The following is a 21328-nucleotide window of genomic DNA, read 5'->3' on the forward strand; positions in this document are numbered from 1 at the left end:
CTGTATATATGTCATATGTATCTAAAGGATGGTGAATGTGATACTTCCTGTTGCCCTTTGGTTTTGCAAGTCCCAAAGGCCTAAAATAAAAAACTGTGTGCCAAGGATCCTCCCCTTCACACGTACAGGTGAAGAGGGGACTAGACCATCTCAGGAGCACAGGCAAAAAGAATGAGTTCCCGAATCTGTTTGGTGACCTTGGATTTTCAGCCAATTCCAGGTGATGCAAGAGGAGGCCAAGAATTCCTTAGAGGTCATTGGCATGATAAGAGCAAAGCTGATTTTTTTAAAATTTTATTTTCACACTGTACAGCATGGGGATCAAGTTATCCTTACATGTATACATTATATTTACATTTTTCCCCCACCCTTTGTTCTGTTGCAACATGAGTATCTAGACATAGTTCTCAATGCTACTCAGCAGGATCTCCTTGTAAATCTATAATCCTCCCACTCCTTCCCTCTCCCATCAGGCAGCCACAAGTCTATTTTGCAAGTCCATTATTTTCTTTTCTGTGGAGATGTTCATTTGTACTGGACATTAGATTCTAGTTATAAGTGATATCATATGGTATTTGTCTTTGCCTTTCTGGCTCATTTCACTCAGTATGAGATTCTCTAGTTCCATCCATGTTGCTGCAAATGGCATTATGTCATTCTTTTTTTATGGCTGAGTAGTATTCCATTGTGTATATATACCACATCTTCCAAATCCAATCATCCGTTGATGGACGGTTGTTTCCATGTCCTGGCTATTGTGAATAGTGCTGCAATGATTCTAAGAGAGAGAATTGCCGTGGCCTCGGCAAGTTCAAGTTCTCCTTCGACTCTACTGGGGAAAGATAAGAGATGAATGGGGGCTACTCCTTGCCTTCTGTTCAGACAAAGTTTTCAATAAAACCACTCAGAAAGCTTAACAGCCATCCACTGGAGCTTAAGGGCAGGATAGGTGTCTTCCTATTCTGGGGAAGGTCTAGGTGAAGGCTGGCTGGGGACTTGGCAGGAAGGAAGGGGTTCATTAGAGGTGAGTTGTGTGGCCTCTGACGTCAGGGGCAAGTGTGTGTTACTCAGACACCATTAGGTGAGGCCCTCATAGATATGGCAACTGTAGGTTGTCTTTAACGGGACCCTCAGACATTTTCAGCAATCCTGGGAAAGTGAAGCGCTTCCCTGCTTCCTCCCTCCCCCAAAGAAGCATTTCCTTTGAGAAACACTGAGGATGAGGAGGCTAGATTCCACGCCTGCAGAAATCTCCAAACTATCCTCAAAGGCCTCTTGTGATGGAAGGATCAACATTGTGATCTGTCCCACCAAGAGGGCACCAGTGCTAGTCAAGCAAGAGCTTTTGTGACCTTCATCTTTATCATTCCAACATTAGAAGGTCCTAACATTTAAAATTTTTAGTTATGTTTATTTTGCTTTTTAATTTTTTGTATTTTTGTCTGTGTCTGTGGCATATGGAAAATCTTGGGCCCACACCACACCGCAGCTGTAACCAGAGCTACAACAGTGAAAATGCCACATCCTTAGCCCGGTGGGCCACCACGGAATTTCTATTTATGTTTATTTATTTTTTTACTACTTTTGTTTTTTTTTTTTTGGTTGTGCCTGGGGTGTGTGGAAGTTCCCAGGCCATAGATTGAACCTGTGCCACAGTAGTGACCCAAGCTGTTGCAGTGACAACACCAGATCCTTAACCAGCTGGGCCACAAGAGAACTTCCCTTTTTATGTTTATTTTGACTTGAAATGTATTTTGTTATTGTTGTTGTTGTGGGTAGAGTTCTTCTCGTTACAATTGTATGACTGAGGTTTCTGTTCTTTTTTAAAATTATAGTTGATTTGACTTGAAATATATTCGACATGTAACACTGTGTAAATTTAAGGTATACAACAGGTTAATTTCATAATTTATACATTGTAATGTTAATGCCATTATAGCAATTGATAATAAGCATCTCTATCATGTTACATAATTATCATTTCTTTTTAGTTGTTGAAATAACTAAATTGTTCTAGTCTCTTAGCAAGTTTAATGATTATACTGTAATATTGTTGTCAAAATACATTATACTGTGCATTAGATCTCTAGGACTTACTGCTTATTACAAGTTTGTACCCTCCAACATCTCTGTCCTATGAGGGTCCCAAAGTTGTAGGTAGTAATGGATTTCCAAGAAGGAGCAAGAAGGATTCAGGTTCCTTCTGGCTCAGTCATGAACCAAGAGTAGAGAATCCATGCTCTGGGCATCAGCGTGGATTATATCCAATGAAAGATGTGTCCAATGAAGGCAAAGGGCAAAGATCATAGGACACCTGTCTCTAAGGAAGGGTCTTGGAAGCTCCCAGGTAAAAGTTTTGCTCACACCTCATCAAGGAGACCTCAATCACATGGCCACACCCAGCTGCAAGGGACACTGGAAAGGCAGCCAGTTATGGATGAGGAGGTATCTGGCTAAAAATTTTGGAAGAAGGGTGAAAGAATATTGTAGAACAATGAACTCTGTTTTGCAGTGTTTTGTGCCTTGCATATTTAATAATATATGTTGGAGATGATTCCTTACCAACCTTTAAAGAGGTTCCTTATTTTTATGCATTTTATTTTATTTGGAAATATCAGTTAACATCTAACTGTCCATCAATCCTCTGCTGATGGACAGTTAGATGTTAAGCTTATATTATCACAGATATTGCCACAGTGAGTAACTCTGTGCATTAGTTTTATATACTTGTGAGAATAACTACAGGATAAATTCTCAGCTATGGGTTTTATACTCTGGATCCTTGTTGCCAGACTTTTCAAGGAAGATGTGCTAATTTTCCCAGTCCCACTTACAAAGCTTGAGAAATTACTTAAATTTGGGGGCGCAGCTAGAAAAATAGTTTTGGAATCAAATATGCCAGCATTTGAGTTGGATTCCTTTAGATCCTCTGAAGAGTATTGGATGACTATTTTTAATCAGTTAATTTGTATGAACACAAACAATAAACACTCTTTCCCCTGTGGTGAGCTACAGGTCAGTTCTTTTAACCTTAGCTGGGCTGCTTAGAGTTGGCCTCACATGTGCAGGGTTCAAGGGTCAGTCAGAGATTTGGGCAGGAGCTCCCCACCTCCACCAACCTCTTTCCATTCCTGGATATCTTGTCTTAATTTCCAGCTGCCGCGGTTGCCTGAACTCTGTCCTTGGTTTCTTGGAACCAATTAAATTGCACAGGTTCTCCTCAGGCTAATGGCATAAAAAACAAGAAAGCCATGGAGTAAGTTCTTTCTCTAGTATGAGACCTTGACAGCTTTCAGAATCTACCTTCTTTGGGTCTTTCTTTAGAAGGTTTCAAAAAAAGCCTTCAGGTAGGTTTTTTGTGGTCGAAGGTTGTTTGTTACCCGCACTAATTCTTTGGACTTATTTCGGCCTTCTTCACAGTTTGACATCTACAATTTTTGTAGATCCTCTGTGCATGAACAGTGTCACAGAAATACATTTTGAGTCCACCAAGGGCCTATGTCTCCATATCAATTCCAAGGGCTTTGGAATTGTCTGATAATAACAAAACAAACAGCCGGGAGAGTGGGGGGTCGTGAATGGTAGGGGAGCTCACAAGTTTCTGGGGGTACTTTTGTTGTAGTGTGGCAGATTTTGGGTACTTAAACCTTTTCTAATCTCTCCAAAAACAAAAACGAAAACAAAAACAAAAAGAAAACAAAACAAAAAAACCAACACCAGCCTCCAGGTCACGGTTATATCCTTTATAGTATACCTTTCAGAAAAGGTAGCATGTGATTTATCCCCCACTCAGTAATGACTTTGGGCAGATCATCTAATATTTTAGAGTCTTAGTTTTCTAAGACATAACTGCCAAGCCCAACTAGAGGTTCCCAGTCTGCATCTGAGATCCATCACCCTGAAGCCTACATTTCAATGTTTAAATATGTGTCCAGAAACCAATGGGGAATTCAAAGTCAACTGGAAACATCAAAAAGCAGTAACACTAGGTAGTATAGAGTATAGAGAATAGCATTAATTATTTCCTCTTAAAAATCTTTGTTCCCCCCACCCTGCCTTGCATATTAGCTAGTATGGCCTTTAGGGGGAAATTATTTGAGATACCTGGACCCGGAGATGTGTGAACATGTAAAATTCACCTACTTGGCTACTTCAAATCACCACATTCCACTCTCTGTCATAATTGTAAATCAAGGAGAACTTCCTATTAAAGTCTCAAGGTTGTCAGAGTTCACTGGTGACTAAGCAGGTTAAGGATCCAGCGTTGTCATTGCTGTGGTTTTGGTAACAGCTGTGGCTTGGGTTTGATCCCTGGCCTGGGAACTCCCACGTGCCATGGGAATGGTCTCTAAAAAAAAAAAAAAAAAAATCCTAGGATTGTTGGAGTTCCCTGGTGGCTCAGCAGGTTAAGGATCTGGTGTTTTCATTGCTGTGGCTCTCATAACAGATGTGGCTTGGGTTTGATCTCTGACCTGGGAACTCCCACATGCCATAGGCATGGTGTTAAAAAAAAAATCCCAGGATTGTCTACAGATATGGAAAGTTACACTTACTTACTTTACCTGCTTACTTTAACCCCTCTTTCTATCTTTGGCACCCACAAATAAAGCTGAAAGAACTGAAGTGGATGGATTACTCAAAGATCACAAATCAGGGTCAGAAGAAGGTAGAAGATGAAGGTCCTGATGGTTCAGTATTTGTGTGGGAGTCAGGCTCTTATGGAGCAGTGAGGACCTACCGCTTTTTTGTTGGTCAGTTGGACAAAAATAAAAATTGATGAAAATGAAAGTGGTTTTATTGAATCATTTGAAAATAAACCTCTGTCCTCATCTCTTAGATTGTTTTCCTTTTTGTTGAAAGAATATCAAGGAGAAAGTAGTCACAGCTTTTCCTTTACATGGAATGTTAATGTTAGCCCTAGTGTGCTAAGTACTGACACAAAAAGCGCTTTTCTAGTTTTTCATCCTGAACCCTTAGTTAATGGGTTATATCTGGCAGGTAGGCTGCTTGTGCAAGAGGGACTTAGGTTGCTCGGCACAATTTAAAGCAGTGGTTCTCAAGGCATGGTTCTTGAATTAGTAGCAGTAGCAGCAAGTGGACCCTACCCTAGACCCTCCTAATCAGAACCTCTGGGGAATGGAGCGAGCAATCTATATTGTAACAAGCCCTCCAAAATCTGTGTTTTAATAAGCCAGGTGAGTGATTCTGATGCTTGCTCAAGTTTGAGAGCCATTCATTGCTTTAGAGACACTTAGAGCTAACTGCTGTAGTGCTGAGTCAAAACCACTTTTAGAGTACAGATGTTACTATGGGTATATCTTATGAAGAAGGTTTTTATCTGTGACTCCTTTTCTAGATGGGTGTAGGAACTGCCTAATATAAACCCAAAGTGTCAGAAGCATTGTAAATACTAGGTCTAAAAGAAGCTATGAGAATAGAATTGTGGAAGACGGCCAAAGATAGTTATTGGTTATCAAAACTGTACATGAAATACAATGAGAATACCATAAAAAAAGATGCTGGTATTTTTCAGAATGTGGAGAATATTTGGATTGGAGGAAACTAATGTATTCTAGCAATGGGAGGGGAAATATGCCAGAAAAGAAGGCACAACAGAATCCTGAGAAAGAGGACTTAAAGGAAGTGTCTTCAGGAAAAGAAGACGTGTAAGGGCTGCAAAATTGCTCCAAGTAGGCTCCTCTGAGTCAACACTGGCCAGAAGTTCCAAATGCTTTAGCATATAGGGAAGGCACATGGGAACTCATAATGTCTAACAACACTTTGAATTAGATACGTATACATTTAGATTGCAGCTAACAGAAAACACTATGTAATGGTGGCTTAAACAAGAGAGTAATTGAAATTAAAGTCATAGAAATCTGGTGGTTGGTAGTCAAGTACTCACATGGCAGCTCCACACTCATCAGGAATCCAAACTCTTCTTGCCTTTTTGTTCCTCTGTTCTAGTTCAAGGCTTCTATTCTCCAGGTGTTACTTCATGGTCCAGTAGGTCAACAGGAGCGCCAACCATCGTGCCTGTTCCAGGCTGTGGAAGGGAGGAGAGGCAGAAGGGCAAAAATGTCACATGCTTCTGTTCAGTCACTTTCCTTTCCTAGAAGTTATATATAATATATTTCATTATCTGGAATTTTCTTACATTGGCCATTCATAGTAGTAAAGGAGTTCTTGAAAATGTAGTCTTTTAGCTGGGCACCATGTTGCCTTATATAAAATCAGGTTCTGTTACCAATAGAACAAAGGAAGAATGAACAATAGGGGACAACAAGCAGTCTCGACCACAGATTCCTTATTCTTGTTTTTAAAACCTCAGTGCTGAACTGAGATTTCATACTGCCATAGTTAGTCTCTGTTCAGCTTTTCTCTTCTGTGGGTCTCTCTTACCTGGAAAAAAAAAAGATTAACTTAATTTAGAGAGATACAGGGAAAATAAATAGGAAGGTGATTGGAAAGATTATATATATAATATATATAATCATATAAAATAATAATCATATATATGTGATTATTATACATCTATATAAAGTACACATCTGGTAAACAGGGCAAAATCAAGGTTTACCCAGCTCCAAATGCCTACAGTAAGGATGTTCTTAAGGGAGGATTTCAGCCTCTACTAAATGATGAGGTTTTTTCCCCCCGCTGTAGCATTTAAACCTCTTCCAGGAACATAGATTAATCCCCTTTAGGTCACAGAGGGACCTCTCAGTGCTTAGCTCTTGTATAATTTTGAAAAAAAGAGAAGACATTAAAGGTAGTCATCATGCCTGCCACATTACCCTGAGAAAAATAGTATTGACTTTTCAGATTTCATGTAATTTGTGTCCTTTAATCTCCCTCATTATTACTGATTGTCTCTGTGTTTAAAAAATCATTAGACTAAAGTATTGGCATACAAGTTCTAAACAGAAAGCTCTGGGCACTACAAACTTTATACATATTCATTCATTCACTCCCACTTATTAATTATCTATTAAGTGTTGGGCACTGGGGTTTGTCGTAGTCACAAAACTCAACGTTCCTTCCCTCATGGAGCTTGCATTACAGTGTTATGTGTGGGTGTGGCTGTTGAGAGAGATAGACTGTAACCAAGGAAACAGATGAACAAAATATTTTCAGAGTAATAAGTGCTAAGAAGGCAGTAGGAAGACATGGTAGTATGTGATGGATAGGGAAGGGCTAATTTAGAAGGGGAAGTTCTTGTTGAGCTAAGATATGAATATGAGACAAAGCCATTGACAAATGCATGACATATGGTGATACGCACATCTAAAATTTTTCATTTCTCTCTTTCTTTCTTTTCTTTCTTTCTTTCTTTCTTTCTTTCTTTCTTTCTTTCCTTCTTTCTTTCTTTTTTTGCTTTTTAGGGCTGCACCCTCTGCATATGGAGACTCCTAGGCTAGGGGTCAAATCAGAGTTGTAGCTGCTGGCCTATACTATTGCCACAGAAACATCAGATCTGAGCCTCATCTGTGACCTATACCACAGCTCACCGTAATGCTAGATCCTTAACCCAATGAGTGAAGCCAGGGGTTGAACCTGTATCCTCATAGATCCTAGTTGGGTTTGTTAACCGCTGAGCCACGAAGGGAATTTCTAAAATTTTTCATTTCTAAACTCAAAAGCATTCTCACTACTCCTACGCAAATGATGAAGATGCAATTTTAATTTAAATCAAGTATCAACAAAAAAACTTATATCTTCTAAGAGTAACAGGTTTAGGAATACTACAGATTTGATTGTCTGCAATATGAGATTTGTTTTGAAACCCAAAGAGCTCCCAGTAGATCTACCTTAAAAAAAAAAATCAGACACTGTTCTTGCCAAATCCCTATGCTCACTTCTTTTGGGAAATAGAACATCTAGTCTCACTTGACTGATAGAGTATATTATTATCAGCAAACTGGCAAAGGGAATTGTGTCACAAAAATGAATCCATTCTAATTATTCCCTGAAAAAAAGCTGTTTTATATTTGTGATTCATAATCTTGTAGAATCACTCATGTGCAGGAAAGGAAAGTTGGCATCTGTCACGTGCAAAGCAAATTTGATTATATGTTCCAGTGGCTAGAACACACTTATTCATTCAGTGTTCATAACTGGCTCCCTCAGAAACAGGAATATTACTCATTTAGTGACATGAATTTAAAACATACAGGGCTTCATATTTGATCTCTAATCTAAAAAAAAAAAAAAAACAAACCCTACCAAACTGTCTCTATAAGAATGATTTTTGGAGTTCCCACTGTGGCATAGTGTGTTAATCTGGTTTGTCTCTGTGTAGGCGCTGGGTCATCCTGCCCCAATGGGTTCAGTGGGTTGAAGATCCAGCATTACTACAGCTGTGGTGTAGGTTGCAGATGTAGCTCAGATACGATCTCTTGCTTGGGAATTTCCAGATGCTGCGATTGCAGCAAAAAAAAAAAAAAAAAAAAAAAAAATCTGAAAAATTAAACTTGATTCTTATTATAAAATAATCAAGCCACTAATTAAAGCTAAGTTCTTTTGTATCACTTCAAAAATTGAAGAGTTGAGATTCAAAAGACAATAACAAAGCATCCAGGAGAGGAAGAAGATACCACAACATGGTTTAATGTCAAAAAATATGATATTAATTTAGGAGCCAATGAACTTTGAAAAACAGAATCATGTGTGAGTAATACAGAGAAGAATCTGGACCCAGACAGGAAATCCAGCTTCAGAAAGTTAAGCATAAACAGGAGGTAGGGGGAGGAATGGAAACTTTCAGAGGTATTGGAAATAAATGACCTTTGGGTTCCTTTGAGCCCCACATATCTGATTCTAAAACACCCCAAAGAACATGTTAACCTATTTTTAAAAATAAGAGTTCCCATCGTGGCTCAGAGGAAATGAATATGACTAGCATCCATGAGGATGTGGTTCGATCCCTGGCATCACTCAGTGGGTTAAGGATCTTGCGTTGTCATGAGCTGTGGTGTAGTTCACAGATGTGGCTCGGACCGCGAGTTGCTGTGGTTGTTTGTGGCATTAGCAGCTGTACCTCTGATTTGACCCCTAGCCTGGGAACCTCCATATGCCATGGGTGCAGCCTTAAAAATACAAAAAAAAAAAAAAAGCATTACTGAAATAAAATGTACATGATGGTAAAATTTACCCATTATAATTATACAATTCAAGGATTTGTAGTAAATTTATAGACTTGTGCAATTATCACCATAACCTAATCCATTTTTTTGCCGTGTTGTTTGTGGGGTAGAAACCATTTTATTTTTCTAGCATAAAGGTACATAATGACATTAAAATTGTAGAGCAAGTTTCAAGGATGCAAAAATGACTCACTGAAAATGTGTGTAATAGACATGTGCAGGCAACTGCTCTACTGAAACAAATAGGGAGAACAAGAGGGAAGGTGATAGCTGGAAGCAGTGCAGAGCCACACCCTCGAGTCAGAGTGCTTGAAGTTCAGATTCTGGCATTCTTACTTCCTTAATTGCTGTCTGACTTCAAACAAGTTACTTAAGCTCTCTGAGCCTGAGTTTACTCATCTGTAAATTAACAGTACCTACTTCATGGGATTATGAAGGATAAATGAGGTAATTTATGCAAAGGGCTCAGCAAAGTTCAGGCACATAATAAGTATTCAATAAATGTTGGCAGTTTTATAATTATCACAGGATGACCATTAAATAGTACTTTATGAGCCCAACACAAAAGACTATAGGCTCTATGTTTAAATTTATATGAAATCCTAGAAAAGGCAAAATGATAGTGATAGCAGATCAATGGTTGCCAGAGGCTGGGGAGCGGGGGAAGGAAACTGACAGCAAGGAAGCACAGGGAATTTTTGGGGTGTGTTCCAAATTATGATTGGGATGGTGTTTTGTAGACATTTGTTATCAAGTTACAAACTTAAACCTGGTGAATTTTATCATATGTAAAATAAAGCTGACCAAAAAAAAATCTTTAAAAATATAGCTTCTAATTTTCCAATTGGATTGTTCATTTACCTTACATATTAGACGCAAGGATTTCTAAATGAAGCCAGTAAATATTTGTTGAGCACCTACTACATGCAGGGCACTGTTCTAAGTACTGGGGATACCGGCTTGAAGAAGAGGAACAGCACCCTTACCTTCATAGAGCTTATAGTTCAAGTCCACTTATGTACACATGTTTGGGGTTACAAAAGGGGTCAGCGAGATATTGAGAGGAGTGGTAGAGGAGTTCTCAGTTGCATAAATATCTGTCCCATGGATTTTCTTTTATTTTTCAAACATACACAAAAACAAAGCATCCTTGTTATGAAGACGATGTTCTTCACCTGGTGTCTGGGAAGGTGGTATGACGGAGACCTCTGGGAGACTGGTGACTTTGACTCAAGCCTGCTCTCTGGCCTCACCATCTTCGGATACATAGTGCGCACCTGGCGAGGGCAGGCGACTGGCATTGGTCCAAAGACCAGTTGGACGCTTCCACGAGCAGCAGGGGTATTGTGGCTTTGACTTTGGTCTTGTTAACCCGGCGCTCACTTAGCTCTAGGTGAGAGCTAGCCCCTTGGAAGGAACTTTCTCAGAGGGTGGACCAGACCCGCAAAGTCCGCGAGTGACCCCGCCCACGAGGTGACTCCGCCCGCGGAATGACCCCGCCCACGTGGATTCGCTGTGGATGCCGGCTGGAGGCGGAGACGCGTTGAGGGAATATGGTTGGTTACTCTAGACAGTGGGGGCGGGGCGAGGCCTGCAGGGGGCGGAGTTTGTGGAGGGGCAGGCGGCCTGGCCCCCGCTTGGGAAATGGATGCTCTGTCAGTCTGCCGGCGCCCAGGGCAGGGAAGGCTTGCTGGCCCCGCCCGCGACCCGGCGGGAGAACGGGGCCGCCCCTTTCCTCCCTTGCTGACGCTGGGCTGAGACCGGAGCCGAGAAACCGAGTTGGCTCTGAGCTCCCTGTTTGGCTTTTGGGCGGTGGCAGCCTGAGGAGGAACATGGCGCTCGTAGGCAACGGAACAGAGTTGGAAGCGGACGAGGTACTGGCCGGTTGGAAGTGCGTGTACTGCTCCTGGACCTCGGGAGGGATGAGCGAACCCGGCAGGGTTGAGCGAGCCCGGCAGGGACAGCCAAGGTCCCGCCCCCTTGGTTCCCAGTTTGGGACCTACATCCTCCCGCTCCGCAGAGAGTAGGCGCTGTTGAGGTTGGGGGCGCTGGCATCGTGGGGTCGTGGGGATCGAGGACACCACGTCCTGTCGGTGGGTGGATGGGTGCGAGCGCATGGGAGCGCGGGACCCGCAGGACAGAGCAGTTCCGAGCCTCACTAGGAACGCCTGGGCTTTTGAGGTCTGACCCTAAAGTCCCGACATGGCCCTTTGGAGTTTGTGGAATCCTCTCTTGACTTCGGAATCTCACCTTCTATGGAAGTTTCCCGGTATCAGAGCCGAAAGTCTTGCAGACCATGAGAGGAAGGGGAAAGCCGGAGGAAGGCGCCCCGGGGGCGTCTGCACCAGCGAGCAGGGCAGGGCTGCCAGGGGCCGGAGGGCTAGAGCCGCGGAGCAGCAGCCCAGGAATTGGTGCTTTCCCCTCCGTGCAGGGCCCGGGCCTTTTTTCAGCCGGTCCCCAGTGTCGGTGGTAGACGGAGAGAAGGCGCTGGGGAACTGACTTTGGCCTCCAGTGGTCTCAACTGCCTTTAAATAATTAGTCACTTCCTCCTGTGACTGGTGCGTCTGGGTCTGAGCACCCTCCGGCGGACGGGCAGGACCTGTTGATTTATTGACTGTTCCTTTGAGCAGTTGGCAGCTCTGGAGATTCGCTTTAGCGCTTGAGGTTGAGGCCAGCCGCGGCGGCAGCAGCAGCAGGAGCAGTACCCACAGCTGCGCCTGCTGCCATTTTACCTGACTTGTCGCTGCCTGAAGAGGCTTAGCTTCAAATGATGCAGTAGCGCAAGATCTGGAGTTGGCGGGTTAAGATTCTCTTCAATGTCGGGAAGCTCCTGGCAACGAATACTGTTTTAAATGTAGCCCTTAAACTCACAAAATAAAAGCCAAACTGCAGCTCCTTTATACTGGTCGACGGAACCTTAAACCTGACTGTCCAGAAGCTTCCTTACAGCCTGTGCCTTACAAGGAGGGTCCCAGGACCACAGATCAATAAACTAGAGCTTGTATAGTTGCATATATTTATTGTTGAAGCTTTAAAACTACACATAAAGGCAAATGATGAAATAGCTTATTTATTGCTGTTTTCATCTGTGATAACCTTTATTTGTAGCTTTAGGCTGTCTTTTTGGTATGACCTGGAGTCAGCTTTTTTCATTTTTCTTGTCTTAGATCTTTTCTGTAATCGAAGTCATAACACTTTCATGGTGCTTGACTGTACGCTCACTCTCTTCCTCAAAAGATTTTATGCCTCCCTGTTGTATATTAAATGAAGTATCTGTGTTCTTGTCAATCAAAGCCTGCTACAGTGTGGTCTCAATCTGAATTCTCGGTCTTGTCCCCAGACCCTTTTCTGTATATAACCATATAGTTTAATCTGTGTTATGCCTGTATTAGAAATGAGGAAACAAGACTGGGAGTAGCTGGTAAATATGGATAGAGATTTTTGAAGCCCTGGGCTTCTTATTGAAAAAGATTTGTTACATTAGGGCTGTATAATTGTCTAGACCAGGGCATTGTTGGGAGAGGATGCTTGGACAATAGGTGTAAAGGGGACTGTTTTGGGCATATGGAGACATAGCTACCTGAGCTTTGCCCACTGTCTGCAAGGTGAACTGAATGCCATGCATTTGCTAGGGAGGAGGGCTCTAGATCGTGGGGGATGTTAGGTTTCAGAGCAGCAGAGAGCCTGGCACACAGATATTTGGTAAATACATATGTTATATTTGTTGAATGAATGAATGGCTGCAGAATGAAAGACAATGCCTAATAATTTTTCAATTTTTGCCGTGTCTTTTTTTTTTTGCTTTTTAGAACCAAGCCCGGGGCATATGGAAGTTCCCACACTAGAGGTCAAATCGGACCTACAGCTGCCGGCCTACACCACAGCCATAGCAACTCAGGATCCAAGCTGCATCTGCGACCTACACCACAGTTCACTGCAACGCCGGATCCCCAACCCACTGAGTGAGGCCAGAGGTTGAACCTGCATCCTCATGAATCCTAGTCCTGTTCGTTAACCACTGAGCCATGAAGGGAACTCCCTTTTGTTTTTTGTTTTTTTTTTTTCCTTTTTTTAAATTCAGTAACTATTAGGCTCCTAGTACATGTCAGACACTAAACTGGTCCTAGGAAATGAGCAAAGTACAAACAGAATTTTTTACATGCCAACTTTTATCCCTCATGGTGCACCATTTCTACTGGAATAAATTTTGCAAACTTTTTTTTAATTTAATTTTTTTTTAATTTTATTTTCCCACTGTACAGCAAGGGGGTCAGTTATCCTTACATGTATACAAAATTTTGCAAACATTTATTTGCCATTCGCTTTGTGCTTGCACTTGGTAGGTACCTTAGAAAGAGAAGGCAGTTTTGGCTCTCTATGGTTCTCAGTCTGGGTAGGGAGATAGGGCATGGAAACAAGAACTCTAGAAAAGAGCTCAAGGCAGGATAAGCATGTAAGAAGTAGTGGATTGCAGATTGAGTACCCTTGACTTATTTGTAGAAAGTCCCTCACTGTCGGGCGGAATTGCTCCATCCAGGGTATATAAGACCCTGCTCTTCAACTTACTGGGTGTGTAAAACTGAAAGAACTGGGAATCTTTACAAACAATATAAATTTGATAGTTTTTGAGGCCCCTATTTGATATTCTAGGGAAGTAAAAGGGAACACGTGGCATAGGAGAAAAAGTAGTAAGTTAAGAATTAGGTGAACTGGGCTCTCAGCTCGTTGCTAATTTGCTCAATAGCCATTGTCATTAAGTGTGCCAACATCTGACTTTGTTATGTGTCAAGCCCTATGCTACCTTGGGGCTGCAACAGTGACCCAGACTAACAAGTTCTCTGTACAGAACCAGTGACCTTGATTGAACCAGTCACTCAACCTCTTAGAGCACTTTTTTTTTTTTTTTTTTTGCTTTTTAGTGCCTCACCCTCAGCATGTGGAGGTTCCCAAGCTAGGGATCGAATTGGAGCTACAGCTGCTGGCCTACACCACAGCCACAACAACGCAGGATCCCAAGGTGCGTCTGCAACCTACACCACAGCTCATGGCAATGCCAGATCCTTAACTCACTGAGTGAGGTCAGGGATCAAAGCTGCAACCTCATGATTCCTAGTCGGATTGTTTCTGCTGCGCCACGACGGGAATTCTCACTTAGAGCACTTTTAAGTTTCCTCCTCTAAAGGTGGAGGGGCTCTATGAACCCTGAGTACTCTTCTAGCTCTAAAAGTCTACACTTTTGGAGGCAGGGAGCTTGCTTTTTGGGAGAAGGGCTAATATTAGGGGAATGCTTTTTCGTTCAAAGGGCTCAAGTAGATGACAGTAGTAGAGAGGCCCTGATGGTAGCTGTGGGATGTGTAATTTGACACATTACATTTTACACTAAAATTACATTAAAAGTTACTCAGCAAATACAGTAAATAAAGTTTAATGTTCATAGCTTTAACTTTTAAAATTTGGGAGTTCCCTGGTGGCCTAGGAGTTAAGGATCTGGTGTTGTCACTGCTGAGGTGTAGGTTTGATCCCTGGCCCAGGAACTTCTGTATGCTAGGGGTGCAGCCAAAAGTAGAAAAATTAACTTAAAATTCTTATCATCATTATGAACCCATTACTGATTAAAAGAAACTTTACACTTGCTTTATGTGTAAAGTACAGATATATCTCTGTGCTATTAATGTTTCCTAGGGGGTGTGGTTAGGAAAAAATGTCCAAAAAGTTTCCCTGGGTGGGGCAATAATGAGAAAAAGTTGAGAAGCACTGGATCAGGGAAAGAAATGGTTTATGTGACAGATGTTTTCACTGCCTGCTTTTTTGGCCCAGGATTTTTTCGATCTAATTCTGATTTAGAAAATTTCTCCACTGGCATTTTATTTTATTTTAATTTTTATTGCTGCACCTGAGGCATATGGAAATTCCCAGGCCTATGTCACAGCCACAGCAACACAGGGTCTGAGCCGCATCTGCAACCTACACCATGACTTGTAGCAAAACTGGATCGTTAACCCACTAAGCAAGGCCAGGGATCAAAGTTGCATCCTCATGAGACTAGGTCCAGCCCCTAGCCTCCTGAGCCACAATCAGAACTCCTGGACTGGCAATTTAGATGAAGATTAGATAAAAGTGATTGCTATAGGTTTCTTTGGCTCAGATTCATTCTTTAATTCCATTAGCGTTTCATTGAGCACCTCCCCACGTATGGGGAGTCTTTAGATGCTGGAACGCCACACTGAAATCAGATGGCTTGCTTGCTCTTGACGAAGAACACATGCTCTAGCAAAAGACTCAGTTATACCCGTAATAGAGGTGTCTTTGGGTCAGGGTAGATTTTAGGTAGGAGGGCCATATAATTTATCATCCATAGCAGGGTCCTGGGAGAGTCAATGTGGTGCTTGCAGTAATTACCCCAGGACAACAGGGGCAAACAAGGTTGGTTGGCCACCCTCATTTAGGGACTGGCAAAGACTCTCAAGAAGAGGTGGTATTTGAACTGTGTTTTGAAGGGTCTGGGTGGAGCAAGTGAGATAAGTCACAGACCTAGGTGGAAGTTGAGATGGGTGGGGATGGGCGCACATCTGGGGGTCAGCAATGTGCTCAGCAGGTGGGGAGGAGCAGGCTGAGAGCTCCTAAAAAATGGGGGCCCAGAAGTTTTTTTTAATTTTACTTATTTTTTTTTTAATCTTTTTTTATCTCTTGCCCCATACCTTCTTCCTCATCCTCAAGTCCGGTGGTGTGGACATGCCTCTTAGGCAGAACTCAGTCCTTCCTTGCGTAGCTATTTGCTTTCATAGCCTTGGTCCCTGTACACAGGTGCTGTTACTGATGATTCATGGTGCCACACAGATCTGTGAATTCTGTGAGGCCCCTGGTTTCCACCTGGCTGGCTGCTGACAGCTCCCTGGTTCCCGGTCTCAGGTGCCCCGGCGGTGAGCTTACTTGTGTCTCTTGAAGTCACTGTATGTCCCCTTCCCAGGAGATGAGTACTGGAGGACCAATTTGGGCTCTGTGAGGCTTCCTGGGGAGAGCTTCCCTTGGTCACCAACTGTCCTTTTCCACCCCTGGCTTAGTGGGAGTCAGTCACACACTCAGAGCCACTCTGGCCAGTTGGCCATCCTGGTGAGGTCACCCCACCTCTCTAAAGGGACCTTTCAAGTCTTGACTGCCTGGTAGTTTATAATGCCTTTGTGCATCTTCAGCTCTTTATTTAATAAAGACTAGGTGCATAGGAAGAGAGTTTTTTTTTTCTTCCCTGAGATCTGTGGACCTGGCCCCTTGGTATTCCTGATACTCTGCTGACAGAGGCCTATGTATTTTAAGAATATTTTAGTGAAATGATGCATTGTGTATACTTGTTAGGTCTGACTGTGACTAGTGAAGGAGATGATTATTCAGTCTGACTTAATTTGTTGGGTTTTGTGCCAGATGTTCCCCCCTTAAGTTATGGTCTAGTGGGAGGTGGGGCCAGGTGTGTAAACAGATTGATGCAATTCACTGTGCTGAGAACCATAGAGGAGGGATGCCAGGCTGCTTTGGGAGTGCAGAGGAGGGCATCTCACCTGGGGGTGAGGGGATGGGTGATCAGGGATGGCCATTTCTTAGACATTCTGCATCTTGCAGGATGAGTAGGCATTAGCCATGTAGAAGAGGGCTGGGGAGAGAAGGAACTCTTGAAGTGCATCCCAGGGAGAGAGTAGCAGGCTTAAGGTACAGAGGTGAAGAAGAGCTTGTGATGCTCTGGGTGGCGGGGAAACTGAGGCTGGAAGGCTAGGAAGGGCCGATCTAAGTTTTTCCTGAAGAATCGTGGATATCATGATGTGCATTTAAGAGTTTCAGCTGAGGAGAGGTGTGGCGAGACGCCCGCTGTAGGTGGCTTCCTCTGGCAGTGTGCATGAAGCCTGATTGATTACAGGTGGACAGGATAGGAAGGGGGGAGGTAGGTGGTTGTCTGGTGTTTTGTTTTGTTGAATGACTGGGCCCATGGAAGGCCCACTCTGTGTAGGGGTAGCTAGGTATTGGGTTAACATAATGGGTAAGCCATGGTTTTGACCCTTCTGGAGTAGGTGATCAGGAACATGGACACAAAACCCCACTTTCACCTGGAGTGGAGGGAAAGGGGGGAGAGCATGAAAGCAGGCCTGGAGCTCCTGGAAGAAGGAGGAAGAGAAGCTTTCATGGGGTTGTCACACACCTGGGAGATGGTGGTGAGGGATGGACCCCATCTCTAGGTCAGCTCAGCTGACTTGGTTCCCATACCAAGTCTTTTACTGCCCAGCTGTGTGACTTCTGGGCCTTGGTTTCCTTGTTACACCATGGAATTGACCTTGATGATCTGTTTCTGAAGTTCTCAGCTTTGACATCTGGGATCTACAAGGTGACATTTGATCTGGACTTTGAGGGGTGGAATTTCGGCAGGCAGCCATTGGAGCAGAACTCGGCTTCATTCCTTCAGGCAGAGGGAGCAGCAGGGAATACACTTGGCGTGGATGAAGCTTGTGGAAGCTGAAGCAGAGGGTGTGCAGGGCTGTGCGGTGGAGGTAGAAAGGCAGTGCTGTGTGTGATAGCAGATTTGGATAGGCCTTGAATGCTCAGCTAAAGAGTTTGCGTTGTTTTCTTTTTTTCTCAATTTTCTTTTGTGATACATGTATGATCCCCTATTTGGAGAATGTGTTTCCCTTCCTCCCTTCCTTCTTCTTTTTTGATTGTTAGGGCCACACTTGCGCATATGGAGGGTCTCAGGCTAGGGTCAAGTCAGAGTTGTAGCAGCTGGCCTATACCACAGCCACAGCAACATGAGAGTGGTGCCACGTCTGTGACCTAGCCTGCAGCTCACAGCAACACTGGATCTTTAACCCACTGAGTGAGGCCAGGGATCAAACCTGAGTCCTCATGGATACTAGTTGGATTCGTTACCACTGAGCCACAACAGGAACTCTCTCTGTTCCTTCTTTCCTTTCTTTTGATAAAGGAAGCAATGATGGTCCTATTTTTTGGTTTTACTTTCTCCTTTCCCAGCCGCATTTCCAAAGTATTTAAACTGATCACTGTAAGTTGCGATGCAGTGGTTAAGGAGATAAGTCAGTCACGTGCGAGTGATTCCAGACGCTATGTTTTGTCACCTAGACTCTTACCCTTGGCTTAGTTCTCAGACACAGAACCACCTGGACCCACGACTCCAGTGTGGTCAGCAGGACTAGTCGGGGTTTCTCCAATGGTGTCCTCTGCCCTCCTCTTCTCTCTCCTTACTTCTTTAGACTGTGTTGTCCAAGAGTTCTGGGATTCCTGGTCTTTTCTCCGTATATAGGTCACAATCCTTCCACTCAGAACTAAAGGAAACAAGCTTCAGAGTCTCACATCATTTTTCAGTCCAAATGGGCAAGGATCTCTGAGAGGAGGCGGGCAAAACAGTTGACAAAGTGGGAGAGTCCTGAAGAGAGGGGAAATGACGCCTGAGTCCAGAACCCTCTGCCAGAAGCACTGAGATGGCCTTATCCATGTAAAGTCATAACCTGAGTGCTTGTTCAGAAACAGTGACCCCAGCTTGGGTGCAGACCCAAGCTTCTCATCTCATGTGCTGTGTGACCTTGGGCATTTATTAACTTGTCTGATGCTTTTCATTTATAAAACAGGAATAACTGAATGTGGTCTGTAAGGCTGGCTGTCAAGATGAAGTGAGAATCTGCTGTACAAAGCTTCTGGCACATAGAAGTGCCCTTAATATGCTAGTTCTCTTTTCCCTTCCGCTTTGCCTTAAGGTATTGCTGCCACTGTTTATTATTATTATTGTTACGTATGGTCTTTTTAGGGCCACATCCGCTGCATATGGAGGTTCTGTCTCGGGGTCCAATCCGAGCTGTAGCTGGCAGCCTATGCCGCAGTCACAGCAATGCAGGATCCGAGCTGTGTCTGCAACCTACACCACAGCTCATGGCAATGCCGGCTCCTTAACCCACTGAGTGAGGCCAGGGATGGACCCGCATCCTCATGGATACTAGTCAGGTTTGTTAACCACTGAGCCACAAAGGGAACTCCTGTTTATTATTTATGGGTTCGATGGAGGATCTGTTTTAGTGGGTCCAAATATAGTTTTACCTTATTTTTGTAGTTAGTCAATTTTTGTAGTCAATAGGGAGGAACTCCTGTAAGAGAATCAAAGAAGAGGCAGGAGGCTGGAGTGCCGAGACTTCAAGTGAGGTTTTTTTTTGCTTTTTGGGGCCACACTCGTGTCATGTGGAAGTTCCCAGGCTAGGGGTAGGGTCAAATCAGAGCTATAGCTCTTGGCCTATGCCACAGCCACAGCAACATAGGATCCAAGCTGCATCTGCAACCTACACCACAGCTCACAACAATGATGGATCCTTAACCCACTGAGTGAGGCCAGGGATCAAACCTTCATCCTCATGGGATACTAGTCAGGTTCATTTCAGCTGAGCCACGATAGGAACTCCTATTGATTGGCCAGGGGCACTGAGAAAGAACTCAGGTTCCTGCCACTTAGGGAGCAGTTAGTTATACAGGAAAAAGTGTAGTTTCTATTTTTAGCACAGGTTTGTTCTTGGGTTAAGTCAGTATAAGGGTTAGGGGGAGGCAGTCTCCTTAGGAATGTGGGTGATGGTTTAGGGTAGAGGGAAGTTGTAAAGAAAGGTCCCATGACAAATGACTGTTTAACTGGTCTTCAAGGCAGCTCATTGTTGGGGGAGGGATCTGCCTGTCTTCTGGATTATAAGTCTTATTAAGTTTTGGTGGTGCCTAGCAAGTCATGATTTCCCATCTAAGAAAGTATGCATCCTAGACACAAGCAGTGACTGACCCAGGGCCACCCAGCTCACTTAGGCATGGAATCAGGGTTAGAAGCCTGGTGCTCTAACTGTACATTCAGGGTCCTTTCCACTAGGTCAGGGGGTGGCAGGCTTTGCTGCAAGGACACAAATAGGCTTGTTTCTGCCTGTTTTTGAAAATAAAATTTTATTGGAACCCAGACATGCCCCTTCGTTTAAGTGTTGTCTGTGGTTCCTGTATAGACAGTCAGAATTAGTAGCTGGGGTACAGACCAAATGGCCCACATGGCCTAAATATTTATAGGTCCTTTATGGAAATAGTTTGCTGACCTGTGTACTAGGTGATTTCTAGGGCTACGTGTAAGATTGTTTATAAAGCGTTGTAAGCTTTACGAATTAAATTTGCTTATTCCCTTAATACTTGTATAAGCATCAAAAACTAGGAAAAATTTGCCATCTATTTGGCACTATGGGACAGGCTCTGGAATTAGATGGACAGGGGTTTGAATCCTTGCTTCTCTGTGTATAGCCTTGGATAAATTAATCTCTTTAAGCTTCAGTTCCCTCATCTGTCAAATGGTGATAACAGAAGTTACTATAGAGGTTATTGTGAAGACTAAAGCCCTATAAAGTGCTTAGCATATGGGGTGCAGATGTTAGCCCTTAGCACTATTTTTATTAAGGCTGTGTGATATGATGCTTGATGTTGTTTTCCCAACCTTATATAAAGGTCAGCCCACCTAGAGTTCTGCAAGACTCTTCTTCTACCTGGATTCCTTCAGGGTGGTGCTGCTACCCCTCAGGCTGATCCCAGGACTCCATCTAGGTCAATTCTGCAAGTTTACAACCCTCATACCTCTTACTCCCTGAGGGGAGAGGGGAAACTATATATCACAAAAGAGTATAAACATGGGCTCAAAGGACCGTCTGTTTGAGCACAACAGTGTTCGTATTTGTCAGCAGGGGATTTGGCCATATCAGTAATATTTTGAAAGTGACGTTTGCCCTGTGACACCTATGTGGTATGTGTGGTAATGTCTGGTTTCTCCAAATGTGTGGTTGTGAGGGATGATCCCATCTTTAACATCGGTGAAGGTTTTGACATTCTTAGGACATTTTCATAATGACATAAAGCGCCCAGATGTTAATAGGAGACTGTGACATGTAGGAGGTATGTTTGCGTGTGGTTACTTAGTGTAAGAGGTTAAAAGGTGAAGGAGGTGACAGAGTGTGTGCACCTCTAGGCCCTGGAGGGAGCTCTAGGGTTCTTGCTCTTCTTGCTCTGCCCCAAAGCCATGTGCTGTGCCAGGGTTTTGTTTTTTTTTTTTTTTTGTCTTTTTACCTTTTCTAGGGCCACTTCCCGCGGCATATGGAGATTCCCAGGCTAGGGGTCTAATCAGAGCTGTAGCCACC

The 21328-nt window shown here is 43.4% G+C and overlaps 1 protein-coding gene and 1 long non-coding RNA gene across 2 annotated transcripts in view; one reads left to right on the top strand and one right to left on the bottom strand.

Annotated features, from left to right (window-relative positions):
• Positions 3120-6356, bottom strand: LOC110255498. The gene is made up of 3 exons (XR_002335899.1): positions 6158-6356; positions 5906-6046; positions 3120-3225 (listed from the first exon to the last, which is right to left on the bottom strand). It is a non-coding gene; the product is annotated as an uncharacterized LOC110255498 (long non-coding RNA).
• The window catches only part of TTC39B (tetratricopeptide repeat domain 39B), a 143409-nt gene continuing 132856 nt past the window's right edge, over positions 10776-21328 (top strand). The window contains 2 exon segments of the mRNA XM_021063500.1: positions 10776-10827; positions 10830-11020. Of these exon segments, the coding sequence (XP_020919159.1) occupies positions 10791-10827; positions 10830-11020 (228 nt within the window). The 5' untranslated portion in view covers positions 10776-10790.

This window comes from Sus scrofa, chromosome 1, assembly GCF_000003025.6.
Source record: "Sus scrofa isolate TJ Tabasco breed Duroc chromosome 1, Sscrofa11.1, whole genome shotgun sequence".
NCBI classification, from domain to species: domain Eukaryota; kingdom Metazoa; phylum Chordata; class Mammalia; order Artiodactyla; family Suidae; genus Sus; species Sus scrofa.